Below are 14689 nucleotides of genomic sequence, written 5' to 3' on the forward strand. Positions count from 1 at the left end.
ATCTGGAAATCGAAAGTATATAGGCACGAGCTGCAACGTAAAAATATACCTCGGGTTTTTTTCTTTCGGGCGAATACCTGTCCATCTCGTGGATCATCCGATCCTCGGAAGCTGGTTGATGACTGATTGTTTTCACTGAAATATAATAATACAATGTTTGACACGATGTCCATTCGCCGAGCGTACAATTTTCTTTGATGCCCAAAATCCCATTCTTTAGGGATTTTTATTTTTTATTTTTACGCTTACACGTTTTATACTCTACAAAAATATAGGTACTGGAGTTCAAAGTTTTTGATAGCAACTTTTTTTTTTTTTTTTTTTTTCAATAGTGTGGTGTACACAACGTACCATGATCTTGTTTGAAAAGCATTATTTTGGTTTATTTCAGGCTGTTGAATGAATATTGAAGATGGTAAAAAATTCATGGTATTGGCATTGATTTTTTTATTATCATACAGTAATAGTCGATATTTTTAAGATAGGAGACAAATGGCTGATTAACTTTATTAAAAGTTTGATAGTGTTGCTTTAGAGTTTTTTTTTTTTTTATTTTTGTTGCATATATTGTTGCACACTTATTTTCAGCAATTCAATTGTTACATTAATACGGCTCACTTTTTGGGTACCACAGGCTTCGGAGGATCCGTAAGACATTTTCCGCTACACCGGCATCTGGGACCATTATCACATGTTGGACAGCCATCTGTAAATTGTATTAAATCTATAAAAGTTTTACTGCGAGGAATTTTTCGTTAGATTTTAAACGATAACGAGGAGGTACAATAAACCATATCGGTTTTTTGCCTCTAAAAAAAAAAAAAAAACTTCTGTCTTCAATTGGTTATTTTTGAAATATAATAAAAATTTATACAGTTGATACTGAAAACATGTAATTTTGCAATAATTGCAACAAAAATCGTTAAGAATTCTCAAGTTGGGCATGCTGTGGCCAAATTGTTTGCATTACAGCTTTCTTTAAATGTATTTTCCGACTTATGTCTACTTATAACATTGTTCGTAATTTAATTGACATTGATAAATCGTTTACAAAAAATTATGGAGAAAACTTACCACCACAGAAAACGCAAAAGCCAGGCATTTTAACTTCCGTTGTCTTTCTTTCAAGTTGCAATACAATTTGTTACCTACACTGTGCAGTAATCAAGTTTATACTGTATTATTACTTACCATCCGAACAGTTCGGTCAAGTCCTTATCTAATCTTTTTTTTTGTTATTTCTTATCGAAACTCATATTTTTTATTGGTTAATGACCAAAATTTTACGATTTATTTCTTAAGTCATAACTGTATTTTAAATTATTGCCTATAAAACTGTAATTATTTTGTCAATTCTAAGGGTAAAAGAACATCCAAATTGTCTAGTATTCGATTAATATACGTGACGTACCAGTAATAACTTTTTCCTATCGCGTGTTGAAAAAATACATTCGTTTAATTTCTGTCTTTTACATTACCTCAACATTGAATGCCCAAAATATTTTTTGACGTAAATTTTAACAAATACTTCAATAACTGGTGATTCTCGTATTTAGTAAAGAAAATCAAACGAGTAAAGCTTTTAGTTTCAATGACGAATTCTGATGTATAAATTTGATCATAATAATTATTGAAATTCAGTTAAAAAGAGAAAGAAAGAAAAAAAAAGAAAAAAATTGTTTAATTCATGCAAATGATAAATTTTTAAAAATTAGTTTTAAATACTACTAAATACTAGAACGACTGTCGGTGAGATGCGAAACTGACGCATATTTGCCCAAATCGTTTGAAATGAAGCAATAATAACACTTGAGAAAAATTACAAAATAACATAAGTACAGGGCCTCCGTGTAGGCGAAAAAAATGGCTCGGATCCGTTGAGAAATAGAAAGTAAAACGAAGCACGTCCAAATAGCCTATACTATATATTATGTACTTTTATGTACCATTTAGTTTTCTTATTTTTTCCCCCCGATAAAGTTTATCCGAGAGAAAGAAAGACTCGTCACTACATATCCACTACCCACGCAAAGAAAAGAAAAAAAAAAAAAAAGGTAAAAAATCACATCGTTAAATTACATAAAGTATCAACGAAGTTGCGTTGAGCGAGTGTCTCCGAGCGGCATCTCACATTTATTCACTTTCTGTGGGAACAGCGAGCGCGCGCGTCTGTATAGACACAACAGATCGGAAGCCAGTTACCTTCCACTTACGCGTCGTATCTATCTATATCTACACCATAGGCGTTGCGAAAAACTGCGCGAGCGTTAAGTATATATACCTACGTGTATGACCTCATGTGTACAGCCACTAAAACTAAATGTACACGTTAACGGTGTAGTCGTAGGGCCCTCGTTAAACGTAAAAAAAATTAAAAAAAAAAAAAAAAAAACAGAACAAGCAGTCAGCATGTACATGGGGACCTTTGGCATGAGCGAGCGACGAGTGTTGTATGTTAACTGCCTGAATTTTCTTCCGGAATAATCTTACCGATTTCTTGTCTTGTTTTTTTCTTTTCTAAGCTACTTTCAGAGAAAATAATTTTAAAAAAACGTCCAAAAATTATTTCTGCTGTCACGGCGAGCGTTTTATAGTTCCATCATCGGGAGGAGGGGGAGGGGAAAAAAATTAATTACACACGTTACCCGAGCTATGCGTGTATTTTGTAGTTACGACGTACCCCATGATTCAAGTCAGCGAACCCCGTATTTTCCAAACGATGGCTCGAACAAATGATCCAAATAAAAAATATACGCCAAAATGGCACTTTCCAAGCTTGCCCTCGTTTTCAAAATGCATGCCCATCAACATTACACCCCCGACACATCAATCGCGGGCCCTCCATAGTAACATCTGCGGTCGAATTTATGGTACTTTTTTTTTTGTTTTGTTCTCCTCTCGCGTAAGAAGTGAGCCTGAGATAATGACTCGGCGCTCCCCGCGCGCACGTACGCGTACTTACAAGTGAACGGGAATTACGTAAAAAAAAAAAGCGCTGCCGGCTGCATCGGGGGCTCGGGGGAGGGGGTGTATATACCACATGAGTATGGAACCCATTGCACGGCTATACCTACGTGTTACCCGCGTATACGTGCGCTGCACGCGCGATACCATCGAAAGACACGGATGGGAACATTAGGAGCTGCTGAGAATGAAAAAAAAAAAAAAAAAAAAAAAAAAAAAAATGATGCGTATACGTATCAGAGATACGCGTGAGTACGTATACAGGTGTATAGGCCACGCAGGAAAGGAAGCGCGTTACGCGGGTGTATACAAAGGACGAAAGGAGGAAGAGGCTTGTCTGAACGAGGAGGAGGAGGAAAAGGATTTATTTATCATTAGATCATTCGTCCACGGATCTCGGCGCTATATATATACACATACCCACCTGCAATTAAATTGTCGCGTTACGCGCCGCCTCGCGTTACTTTTCGTATCGACTGACACCCCCTCTTACATATACATACAAGCGTTGCGTGAAATGGGCCCTACTTTCCGAAACAATGGCCCGTTGGCTGCCTTATATACTGTTGTATAGTGTACGTGTTATGGCGCACATATATATATATATATATTATTGCGTTTCGTTTTGTCTTTCCTCCATCACCCATCTATTGGTGCATACGGATGAGACTCGGTGGAGTTATTTGTTCGCACTTTTAGTACTAGCCACAAAATTTTCATTTTTTTACCGCTGCTTTCGCTGAAAAGTTGTTTTTGCGAGTAAACGATGCGGTGTATGTACAAGTTTCCCCCCCCCCCTGAATTTCGTTTCGTATGCAATACAACGACACGCGTCACTTTTCTCTCTCCCGGACAATCGTTTTGCAAGTTGTATGAAAAACAAGTAAAACCAAAAGATAGATACACGTGCTATGTATGAAAAAAATAATGGAGACTGAGGAGAAATTTTCACAGGCGTGACAAATGCGCGCCACAATGCAAAACAGTCGCGGGTGCATCTATTTATATATATATATGTACGTTTTTCACCTCTCGTGTATACATACCTATAGGTGTTTGCTATACCGCAGCCTCTTTCTCTCGCTCTCCGTTTTCATGTATACGCGCTTGTAGCGGAACGCATTTTTATATGCGACGCATTGCGTAAAATTTCCCGGCAGCGCGAGAAAATTCGAACACGTAGCCGAATTTGTTTCAATTTATCTGTAACTCAACACCCAAATCGGAAATTAGCTCCGCGCGAGTATGCGTGATTTTCGTTTATGTACATATATTTAAGACGTCGTTTGGACTTTAATCGAATTTCGGGCTTTTATGAAATAAACCGCCAGTGAAAAGAGTCCTTACAGCGTGGTATACTTAATGTATAGAATCGGACAACGTTGGGAGAAACGCGCCGCGTGAGAGACTGAAATACTAAAAGGAGCCGTAAAATTGTTATTTCCGTGGTTACAGAGCCGAGACAACCGCGATTGGCTTATCAGCGAAATTTTACGGTCTAATAAAAACTGTAATTAATCACCGAGTGTGTATTGTATACAATATATTGATCCGTTAAACAAGACTCGGTGAGATATAAATGCAACAAATTACAACCAAGTACCGGAGTGTTGCGACACGGACGGATCGTGTTTTGGATCGTGAGAGAAAGGATGTGCATATTATACATATATATACCCTTAGTCGTGTCCAGTTGGAAAAGAAAAATCTGAGCTGTAAGTGAGAGGGACGAGTTTAGCCGATGCTGCCGTCGCTTTTGCAACGGAAAATCGAATTAGTCGGCAGTTGCAATTTTTTTCTTTCAGCCCTAACGACCCTCGTTTCTTCGCAAAACTATAATGTGTGCCAATGAGGTGCTCCACTGATCCACTTGGTTGGGGCTTCCTCTAATGTTCACGCTTACGATTTGTGGCTGAAATGATCTTTGATAAAAAAAAAGGTTTTCGAGTAGACGATATACTACCTGATGGATGATTCTTCATTTTAACTTTATTTTCTATAATACACGTATATATATATACTTGCAACAATCAACAACGAAATAATACTTACAAATACATGGCGGTTCAGCTGAGAAATTATTTACAAAAGTTTGCCAAGATACAACTATATTATATACCTATGGTATATGCGCACAGGTTTAAATAGTCCACATTTGTACACGATAAAACATACTCTCTGTGTTTCGAGTATCCATACGTACGGTATTCTATACACTTTTTAGTCAAAGGGCGCTCATACTAACATTAATATGCATGTACATGTATTTACAATATCAACGAGTTAAGTAAACAAAAGCCTCTGAGTTAGTTCGATTCATCGTTAAAAAAAAGGGGGGGGGGCTAACAAATGCTTCATTCACTCGCTCATTCGGACGACTAGTCATTCCTTCGTAATAATAATGTACAGTCCGCGTGTCTCAAACTGTATCCCCCTCAGACCTTGGTGGTGGCAAGGAGTTTGATGTAGTGGGCCTTGTGGGTGATTTCGAGCTGTTGGTGGGCAAACTGCGGTGGCGCCACCTTCTTGGCCCTGCCCAGCAGAGAGTAACAGCGCCCAAACCCGAGTACCCCCACGCCGAGCAGTAGCATCAACAGCAGCAGCACAAACAACAACGTAGCCGTCGTCGTAGTCGTCGTGGTCGTCGTTCGTGCATCCGACACCACTGGCTGCCTGACCGCCTGCACCTCGACGCACCTCGCCCGGCCGTTCCTCAGCGCGCTCTCCCCGTTGCTCATTAGGTTCGCGCACACCCTGTACCTGCCCGGCGCCAGTCCCGTCAGCGTCGTCCTCGTCGTAGCCCCGGAGCTGCTGCAGTTCACCCGCTTCCGGTGCACTTGGCCGCTCTGCGTCGCGAATACGTCCAGCTCGACGGCGCACTCCGCGCTCGGAGCCTCGTCCCCCGACAGCGCCACCTCCACCTACGTCGTGCAACATATGTGTGTTGTAAATAACAAACCAGATATACTAGAGCTACAACACGGTTACTATAGAGCTATACCGACCTGGAGTTGGCCGTCGGCGGAGAGGTTGACGTGGACGGCGGATATGCGGGGCTCGAGGAGGAGCCGGGGTTCGTTTTCCAGCTGAGCCACCAGGTGGACCGAGTCCTCGAGCTCGATCAAGTCGCTGCAGCCGTGGCCGGAGTGGTCGTCGTAGCCCCCGGGCAGCATGAGGACCACGCAGAAGCGGTACCGTCGGCCACTGCGGAGGAACGGGCTCGTGGGTAGGCTGACCGGGAGGGTGCAGGGCTGGGGCATGAGGCGCGAGTCGCAGTGGATGGGACTCGAGGATACCTGGACCTCCTCCTCCTCTCCGGGGTCTGCTTCGTCGACGTCAGCTGGCTCGGTCGCCTCGTACACGGTCAGAGTGTCGCAGGTGTAGCGCCGCTGGGCGCACGAGTCGACGCGCCATAGCAGGTCCACGCCCGTCGCCTCGTCGTAGTGGAACTCCTGGATCATTTATTCATTTTTCATCGAACGACCCTGTGTGTTTTTATTTGTGAATCCTCGTGGCACCTTGGCACACGGTACATTCAAGTGTGTTGGAAGTACACGCTTAAAGCGTGTAGTTGAAATTTTTGTTTTTTATAAAATACACCGTGGTTTCGTGGATAAGACTTTTAAGAACAACCAAAGCTATGGTGCACCAAGTATTTCACCAGTTCTACTAAACTGAACACTTTTGAATGAGGTAAACTAATGTATGGAAGCTGTGGAGTGAAAAAACTTGGCTATCACAATTTTAACACGCTTACGAAATGTTTTACTCTCTACAACAGTCTTATGTCAATCGTTGAAGAAAAAAAATTCTTTAGTTTAATAGTTACCGTAACATATTTGATAAAAAACAAAAATGTCGAGTAGACGCTTTATCCCTATATATTATTTCAATACACTTGGATTAACATTGTAGGTCCTCGGAGTGTAGTTACGACACAGCATCAATAAAAAAAAAAAAAATATCTCGTAGGTAGAGGGTGCAACTGATATGCTGCACTTACAGCAAGGGAGAGTTGTCCGGAAGACCTGTTGGACGCGGGCGAGCGTTGGTGCAGCGGTGGTCGTCGACCGGGGGGATCGCCGCAGAGTAGACTGCTGGCCGGTAGCTCGGCCAACAGTGCGTTCTCGAGGGCAGGTGGTGTGGCGCATACCGCGGAGCGCCGGTCCGAGTCGGTGAGTTGGGTCGAGTTGGCCAGCCAGCTGGCAAAGTCAACCAGGCTGCAGTCGCAGTTGAGGGGGTTGTTGGCCAGCGAGAGGCTCCGCAGACGGAGCTTCGAGGTGGGCAGGTCGCTCGTCACCATCTGCGCGATAAATCAATGGATGTACATGTTTCTCAGGCTGCTTTGTCGCTTCGACAGAGGTGAATTGGTAATGATCGTGGGAGGTGATGAGTACTATACGCACAGTGATGTCGTTGTCGTCGAGTTTTAGCGCTTCGAGACTACGCAGGGGCACGACCAGGTCGGCGCTCAGTGAGCGTAAGAAATTCTTCGACAGGTCGAGGCTGATCAGCTTGTCCAGGTGGCCTAGTGATGCGCTCGAAACGGCTACGATGTCGTTGTACGCCTATATGTACGTAACAAACGAACAAACAATGTTACAGAGTCATTCAAATAATGGATATAAGAGACAGGTTTGGGGCTGGCATCGGGACGAGGATGGTTTTTTTTATCGTTGAGCTGACACATAAATTGAGATTTTATTCATCAAACCGATTCATCAGCTATGAGACTAAATAGAGATATTGTAATCATTGAGGTTCTTCTGGTCATAAAGTTAACTGCTACGTATGCACAAATCTCATTCGTAATGTTTTAAATTGGGATCACGCATCATGATGTTTTCAAAGATTTACGCGCAATTCTGATAAAATTGACTTAACGAGACTTGCTGACGTTGTATAAATGAACGATTGAAAACCCTTGAGAATCGAAGGACGAATCTCAATTTGAGTCTCTTTTATAAAAGAGAATGCAACTTTGAAAATCCTGAGAAAAGACAAGCATTACTCTGTTTTCTGTGCTATCGTGTGGGCTATTTAAAACTTGTCTGCAACAGGAAGAAAATAAATAAAAAACGGTAAACTGTACCAGCTCGAGTCGCGTGAGCGTCGTCAGGTGGCGAAACGCGTGATCCGAAATGACGTCTATCTGAAAAGTGAGAAGAAGCGTTAGGCGAGCGAAAACTAAAAGTTTGGATGTCCCTATATGTATATCGTTATGGTTATACCTGATTGTGGCTCAAAACGAGAGTGGACAAGTTCTTGAGCCCAACGAGGGCGCCCTGCTGCACGCTCTTGAGCTCGTTCTCGGCGACGCTGAGAAAAGAAAGCCTCTGCATCGGCGGGAGAAAACCCGCACCCACGGGCCCGCTCAGCATGTTCGCCGACACGTCCAATTCCTCGAGGCTCCTCAAGCCCCGGATCGCCGACAGCGTGGACACCCTCAACCGGTTGCCCCGCATCTTGAGCTACAACCCCCGCGCACGTATGACACCCACATGCCACTCTTTTAAACATGTTGTTTTATTATATGTATGTATATATAGGTTACCGATCTGAGCCCCGACAGCGAAGCAAACGCCTGGGGCGACAGCTGCGCCAGGAGGTTGTACGACAGGTCCAGGTAGTTCAGGTCCCCCATGCCTCGGAAGGAGGTGGCCTCGAGGGTCTCGAGCCTGTTGTGGGAGAGGTCGAGCCTCTCCAGCCCAACGAGCCGGGACAGGGCGCTCGTGGGCACGGCCTCGAGTTGATTGTTGGGCAGCCCGAGAGCCCGAAGGGACCCGGAGAACGAGGCGAACGCGGCCTCATGGACCCGGCGCAGCTCACCGGTGGACACGACCAGTCCATGGAGCGAGCCCTGCTTGTCCTCGAGGAAACTCGCCGGTAGGACCGAGACGCCCGAGAGCGTGACGTCGAGCAGGGATATCCGGGGTCCGGTTCGGCGCAGGTGGGCCCGCAGAGCTTGCAGGGCCTCGAGGAGGTTGCCGGTGCAGCGCAGGGCGTGGGCCAGCTCGCACGAGCACTCGAGGCTGCTGTCGTTGGCCGTGCTCGTTACGTTCGGGCACTCCCACGTCGTGGCCGCTGTGCTCGTCGTCGGGGCATGCTGGGTCGTCCCCTCCTCGGCGTTGACCACGTAAGCCGAGGAGCTCGACGCAGCCGCCGCGGCCAGCACCACGAGGACCAGCCGAAACGCCACCTCCGACATGGTTCTGAAAGGTTTCAAGTGTTACGTTATTCTTTTTTTTTTTTTTTTTTTTTTTCTATTTTCGAATCATACAAGTTACTCAGTTCACAGCGCGAAAAGGAGCAAAATGTCAACAGTGCAAACTTAACCCGAAAGAGTAACTTTAAAAAATCAAAAAAAAAGAGAATAAGGACAATAACTTGTAAAACCCAATAAAAAACGTAAAAAAGAAAAACAAATGTCGGACGCTCGTTTCATCAAATTATGGCTGGCGACGCAAAGGGACCTGCAAAAATTGATCCAAGTGGACAGGAGCGTGTCGGAGGACGAGCCTGTGGAGGATCGCCAGGAGGCGATACGAAAGATACTGCCGGTGTACTATCAGTTGAGCAGCGAGTATAATATATTATCGAAGCATCAGCAAGTGCTGGTGTATATTATATAACGCGCGTGTATAAATGTATCACGCAGTTGGTAACCCAATATATTATACGACTTGGCGTGAATTTAATATCGAGGACGCGCGCATGTATGTAAAATAATAAATCGTTGAATGTCGCTCTGCACAGGTATCGGAACGTAGTGCAGCGGCTGACCGTTTGCCACGACGAGACCGTCCAACCGCAGGTCCGACAAATCATGAGAAAAACGCTCGACTGCTCGATCGTCCGTATGCTCGAGTACAGGCTAGAAATCGTTAATCTCACCTGCCTCGAGTGCCCGTGAATACATCTTTAAGTAACACTCGACATTTAGGATACTCTTATTCGGATCCGCTTGACGGTTTGCGTTTGTTTGGTTTTTTCGTAAATTAAAAAAAAACAGGTGGTCCAACGATTACCTGCTCGACGCGAGACTCACGCCGGACGACGTGGATCTGCGGGCGCCACTTTACGACACCGCGTCTAGGCTCGCGAGGTTTCAGAGTCGCGCGCGAGCCGTCGAGGATCTCAAGAAATGTCCGGACATGCATGGCTATTTTACATTTTTGTTGATTTCCCCCCTTCCCTGTTTTTATTGTTCCTTTACGACTCAGCCAAGGCCGAGGACGGGGCTTCTGGAGTGGCGTCCACCGGAGGTGACGGGCGCAGTAATGAAGACGTAACTATGATCGGCACGGACGCGGAGGACGAGGCGCGCGATCGGGCGATTTTGCTCATTCAGAGCCACGAGCGCGCCAGAGTCTCACGGAGAATCGTCAAGACAGGTAGAGATACGCATGCCGAATATTTGTCACCTGAGCGTATAGTGGTAGTACTAGTGGTGTAATATAACGCGACTTTCACCGAAAGCCGTAAAAAAAAAATTAATCGTCCCGAACCGAGTAAGTATATGTACCACACACACATACACACGCGTGCTTTGGGTGACAAGAGGTTTTATTTGATGTTTTTTTTTTTTTTTTTTTTCCATAACAATGAGGCGCATGAATATTTATGATGCTCGAGAGCGATTGATAAATGCGATAAAGAGAGAGGGAGTCGAATCGAGAGAGAAAAAAAAAAAGCCTGAACATCGGAGATCGCGTGGGTGTCACACTCGCTATGGGAATTAAATCGGGCCCCGAAGGTGAAACCGGATGGTATTATATGTATACACCGAGTACCGTACACGACGCTTTTAGGCACTTGGTGTGTCTCTGTGCGCGCGTGTGTGGTACGGGTGTGTACCTGCCAAAGATACACAGCTTTAGTATGTATCTGTGGAAACTCATCATCGCGTGAATGTATAGGAGGAGGAGACAATACAAGCTTGTTATACAAAGACCGATCTCGGCTTAATCTTGATTGCAAAGTTTTTATTTTACGAGAAAGCCGCGCAGGCTGGATACGTCGGTGGTTAATTTTTCAATTTAAATACATGAGATGACTGAACGAGGAACCGAGCGTGTATACAAATTGAACGAGGACGGGGATAACTGACTTTGACGAAAGTGATGCAACCACACAACTCGTAGAAATTGTTTGTCATTTCCAACGGTGCTTGAAACAAATGTACCGAAAAAAGAAAAAGAAAAAAAAAAAAACATGTCCTAGAAAAGTCGATATTAATGTGCGCAGTTGAGCTGCGGCGCAAGCGCGACGAGAAGTTGGCCTCCGAGGAAGCGCCGGCGCCGGAGATAGACCCCGTCACGAAGGCCAAAGCAGCGACGGTCGTGCAAAAAGCGTGGCGGAGCTACGTGGCCCGTCGCGAGGTCAAGCGCAAGCACGATCGGCTCCTGGAGATACTCGGCCTGGCCGTGCCGAGCTGGAACCCCAACGGGTACCTCCTCAGGGACGGCGAGGCGAGCCGCAAGGCGAACATGGACGCCCAGCTAAGGGCCGCGCAACGACTCGAGGAGACGATCGCCTCGGAGCGACGGAAGGTCTGTTGACGAGTATCGCGATCGCCGTCGCGGGAAAGATCGGTAAACGATCGGGCACCGCAGATCCGAGAGAACCACGGGCTCCGAGTCATCGAGGACGTCCAGGACGAGATTCGCCAGTGGTTTTTCCTCTGGTTCGAAGAAATCGGCTACTTTGACTCCCTACCCCCCCAAGAGATCGGCGGCTCCAAGCTCATCGCCACCGGCCAGTCGCGCACACCCGCCGAGTACCTATCCGGGCTCACCGCCGATAACAAGCCCAAAGGGAACACCAAGAAGGAGGAGACTTCGGTGAAGGAGGAGAAGGAGGAGGAGGAGGAAGAGAAGGAGTTGGGCTGGAGCATGCCAGAGTCAAAGGTCCTGGCCCATCTCGAGGGAGCGATCGACGAGTTCGGGGAGCGGTGGGCTCACCGCGTCGACGCGCTTCTCGGCTCCGGGGGCCTGCTCGTGGATCTGGTTCAGGAGGACCTGCACTACGAACTCCAGCTGGAGATGAGAGGGGTCGCCGACGAGTTGGCGCGGGAGGAGCTGGACAAGCTGAACCGCGGCCTCGCTGCCGATCTCGCTCTCGAAGGGCTGCCCTTTACACCCCCGGCGCCCCAGTTCGACGTCCTCAAACCAGCCAAGGAGAGCAAGAACCAAAAAAAGAAGAAAGAGGCGCCGGTCGAGGCGCCCCTCGAGGAGGCCGAGGAGCTGTCGATTCTGCTGGAACTCCTCGAGGATGGCGTGCTACGGCTTCCTGGGAGCTCCGATGGGGAACCCGAGGCCAAGCTCAGCGAGTGGCCGGGCGTGGTGAGCGTGGCCCTGGGCCCCGAGTGCCGGCTGGGCGACCTCAAGCAGCCCGTGCTGGACTACTGCGTGCTGCCAGTCGGCTCAAGGTCCGTCCACGAGCTCGCGCCCCTCGTGCGCTCGGTGTGCCTCTGCGGCCCGGCCGGCAGCGGCCAGGACTTTCTTGCCCGAGCCATCTGCGCCGAGCTCAAGGTACACGTTACAATATACTTAATACGGTGTTGTCGAACGATAGCGTCACGAGCCAAAGTTCCAGGCGGCGGTGTTCGACCTCACCCCGGAAAAGCACGTGGGGCGCTTCTTGGGCCGTGACGGCCGCAACAGGCTCATCCGGTCCGTCGTCCGGCTGGCCAAGGCCTACGCCCCGTCCGTCGTACTGGTCAGGGGTGAGTCCGCGTGGCTGAAAAAACTCCCGGCGGAGCTGCGGCCCGTCCAGCCCAAGCGGTTCGCCCCGATCTACCAGAAAATCGTCAACTCCATCAAACCCGGGGACCAGGTATTTTACTTTCCTTTGCTTTTATATTTATGTTCGCACATCCTGATAAGGCGCGTGTGTATACACTCAGGTCCTCTTCCTGACCACCTCGTCCGAGCCGTACCTGGCGAGCGCGCAGTTTACCAAGCTCCACGACAAGTTCATCGTCGTACCGATCGCCGACCGGTCGTCGCTCTACCGGGCCTACAAGCTCAGCCTGATGGCCCTACACGGGATCGACCGCAACCTCGAGCTGTCCGCCCTGGCGCGGCTGACCTCGGGCCCGCAAGGCACGCCCATAGAGCTCGTCCCCGAAATAATAGCGCGGGCGTTACCGGCCACCCGGCGCATCCAGCTCAAGAGGAGGCCGTTGCGGCCGGAGGAGCTGCTGGAGCAGTGGCTGCTGGTCGATAGACCCGAAGACGCGCAGCTCAACGGGCTGGAGAAGTTCCGGGCTAAGCTGCCTCTCGAGGGCAAGAGGCGCAAACTCGAGGAGGCCGAGCAGGAGGGGCTGGCCCAGCCGGCCGGCAAGAAGAAAAAGTGAACGAAAAAAAAAAAAAAAAAAAAAATGTATCACATGTACACGCCCGAATAGGGAATAAAGGTGACTTTCTTATAGCTAACGAGCATCCCGTATGGGGCTCTTAATCACCTCGCATGGGGGGGAAAACACGAGGTAGGTCGCCGTTGGGCCGATAAATTTATTTCGGCCAAAGTAACAGCGCTGCGGTATCTTACTCTCTCAAGGGAGATAAACCGGTTATTTGGCAAATATTGCTGCAGCCGCGGATGATCTTTCGATGTTTCGTCGATAGAGGCAGGCGGAGGGGGTACCGCATGCATAATCGATGCGAGGAGCCGAAAAGGAAACGTCCGTTTTTTTTGTTTTTGTTTCGTGCGTTGTGGATATACAGGTACCCGCGTACGATTTAATGCAAATGCATGCGGGGGGAGGGGGGAGAAAGGGGGGGATCCCTGTGAATGCACGCAGGCGTCTTCTTCTTCTTTTCATTCAGCTGTAGGTATACCTACGCGCGGCCCACGTGCTGCCGTTTCCTTTTGCTTCCACTCTCCTCATCCTTGTCGCCTCCGCCTCCGCCTCCTTTCTCGTGTATTATATACACTGCACACGCACACGAGAGATCATATACATATACGTATATGTTATTAGTATACCGCGCGCGCCCCTTCAAAAGCTGTTGCTCGTTTCTCTCCTTTTCCTGCCTACGCTTCTCTCCGTCTGTCCTGTCCGACTGTTACTACTTTTGTATGAACCCACGACTGCAGCCCAGTACTTAAATATACACACCTACACTGTGTTGCACGCTCATATATATATATAAATTTTTTTTTCTCTTTTTCCCTTTTTTTTTTCGTTACTCTATCGCGAGTCACTCCTGTATATTATGCTCACTTCGCACTATTGTCCCCACACTAGATGCTTCCTTTTGAAATATAATCTCCTCTGTGATACATTGCGCGGTGTCTAGTCCAGTTTTAGCGTATAGAGTGGAGGAAGAAAAATATAGGGCGAAAATATAAATACCTGGTGCCGGTTATCGGGGAAAATCGAGTCCTCGCGCGGTGTACGATCCTCGATCCAGTTTCACATCTCCGTGGTTCTGGCTCCCTGGTCCCTTTGGGGTGAAGAAAAAAAAAAAAAAAAAAAAAAAGAAAAAAATCGGCGGAAATCGGCAAACTCGCGGTCGATGAAGGCGCAGGTGGTCGCGGCTCCGGTGCGTTCGGTCGGCGCTCCTATCGAGCAATAATCGGCAACGGTTCGAACACGGTGGCGGCGAGCCCCGCGCTCTTGGTATTATATAGTGGGAGACCCGATTGCGCGCACACGTAGTAGGTGATGCCCATGGGCAAGCCGATACGCGTGTGTGGAGCGCGGCGCATGTCTCCA

General features: G+C 47.6%; 2 protein-coding genes across 2 annotated transcripts; one reads left to right on the top strand and one right to left on the bottom strand.

The window, feature by feature from the left end:
• Nucleotides 1-5028: 5028 nt before the first annotated feature.
• Nucleotides 5029-9172, bottom strand: Lrt (Leucine-rich tendon-specific protein). Its single transcript, XM_089592103.1, has 7 exons — nucleotides 8519-9172; nucleotides 8196-8435; nucleotides 8057-8116; nucleotides 7371-7532; nucleotides 6968-7267; nucleotides 5970-6416; nucleotides 5029-5885 (listed from the first exon to the last, which is right to left on the bottom strand). The coding sequence occupies exons 1-7, from the start codon at nucleotides 9170-9172 to the stop codon at nucleotides 5400-5402; spliced, it is 2349 nt and encodes a 782-aa protein (XP_089448229.1). The 3' UTR covers nucleotides 5029-5399.
• Nucleotides 9173-9389: 217 nt separating this feature from the next.
• Nucleotides 9390-13324, top strand: LOC106638144 (dynein regulatory complex subunit 11-like). Its single transcript, XM_089592104.1, has 7 exons — nucleotides 9390-9535; nucleotides 9721-9873; nucleotides 9977-10254; nucleotides 11212-11516; nucleotides 11580-12497; nucleotides 12541-12801; nucleotides 12872-13324. The coding sequence occupies exons 1-7, from the start codon at nucleotides 9390-9392 to the stop codon at nucleotides 13322-13324; spliced, it is 2514 nt and encodes an 837-aa protein (XP_089448230.1).
• Nucleotides 13325-14689: the final 1365 nt, after the last annotated feature.

This window comes from Copidosoma floridanum, unplaced genomic scaffold (genome assembly GCF_036245765.1).
Source record: "Copidosoma floridanum isolate Cflo_tuat_1 unplaced genomic scaffold, Cflo_Japanese_pri ptg000014l, whole genome shotgun sequence".
In the NCBI taxonomy this organism is placed as follows: Eukaryota; Metazoa; Arthropoda; class Insecta; order Hymenoptera; family Encyrtidae; genus Copidosoma; species Copidosoma floridanum.

Excerpts from the sequence above, each read along its gene's own strand:
- LOC106638144 (XM_089592104.1), top strand. The coding sequence starts at position 9,390 with ATGTCGGACGCTCGTTTCATCAAATTATGGCTGGCGACGCAAAGGGAC. Across the intron at positions 9,536-9,720 it reads ATACTGCCGGTGTACTATCA|GTATCGGAACGTAGTGCAGC; the intron begins GTTGAGCAGCGA and ends CGCTCTGCACAG. Across the intron at positions 11,517-11,579 it reads TCGCCTCGGAGCGACGGAAG|ATCCGAGAGAACCACGGGCT; the intron begins GTCTGTTGACGA and ends CGGGCACCGCAG.
- Lrt (XM_089592103.1), bottom strand. The coding sequence starts at position 9,172 with ATGTCGGAGGTGGCGTTTCGGCTGGTCCTCGTGGTGCTGGCCGCGGCG. Across the intron at positions 8,117-8,195 it reads TCGTTTTGAGCCACAATCAG|ATAGACGTCATTTCGGATCA; the intron begins GTATAACCATAA and ends CTCACTTTTCAG. Across the intron at positions 7,268-7,370 it reads TCGACGACAACGACATCACT|ATGGTGACGAGCGACCTGCC; the intron begins GTGCGTATAGTA and ends TTTATCGCGCAG.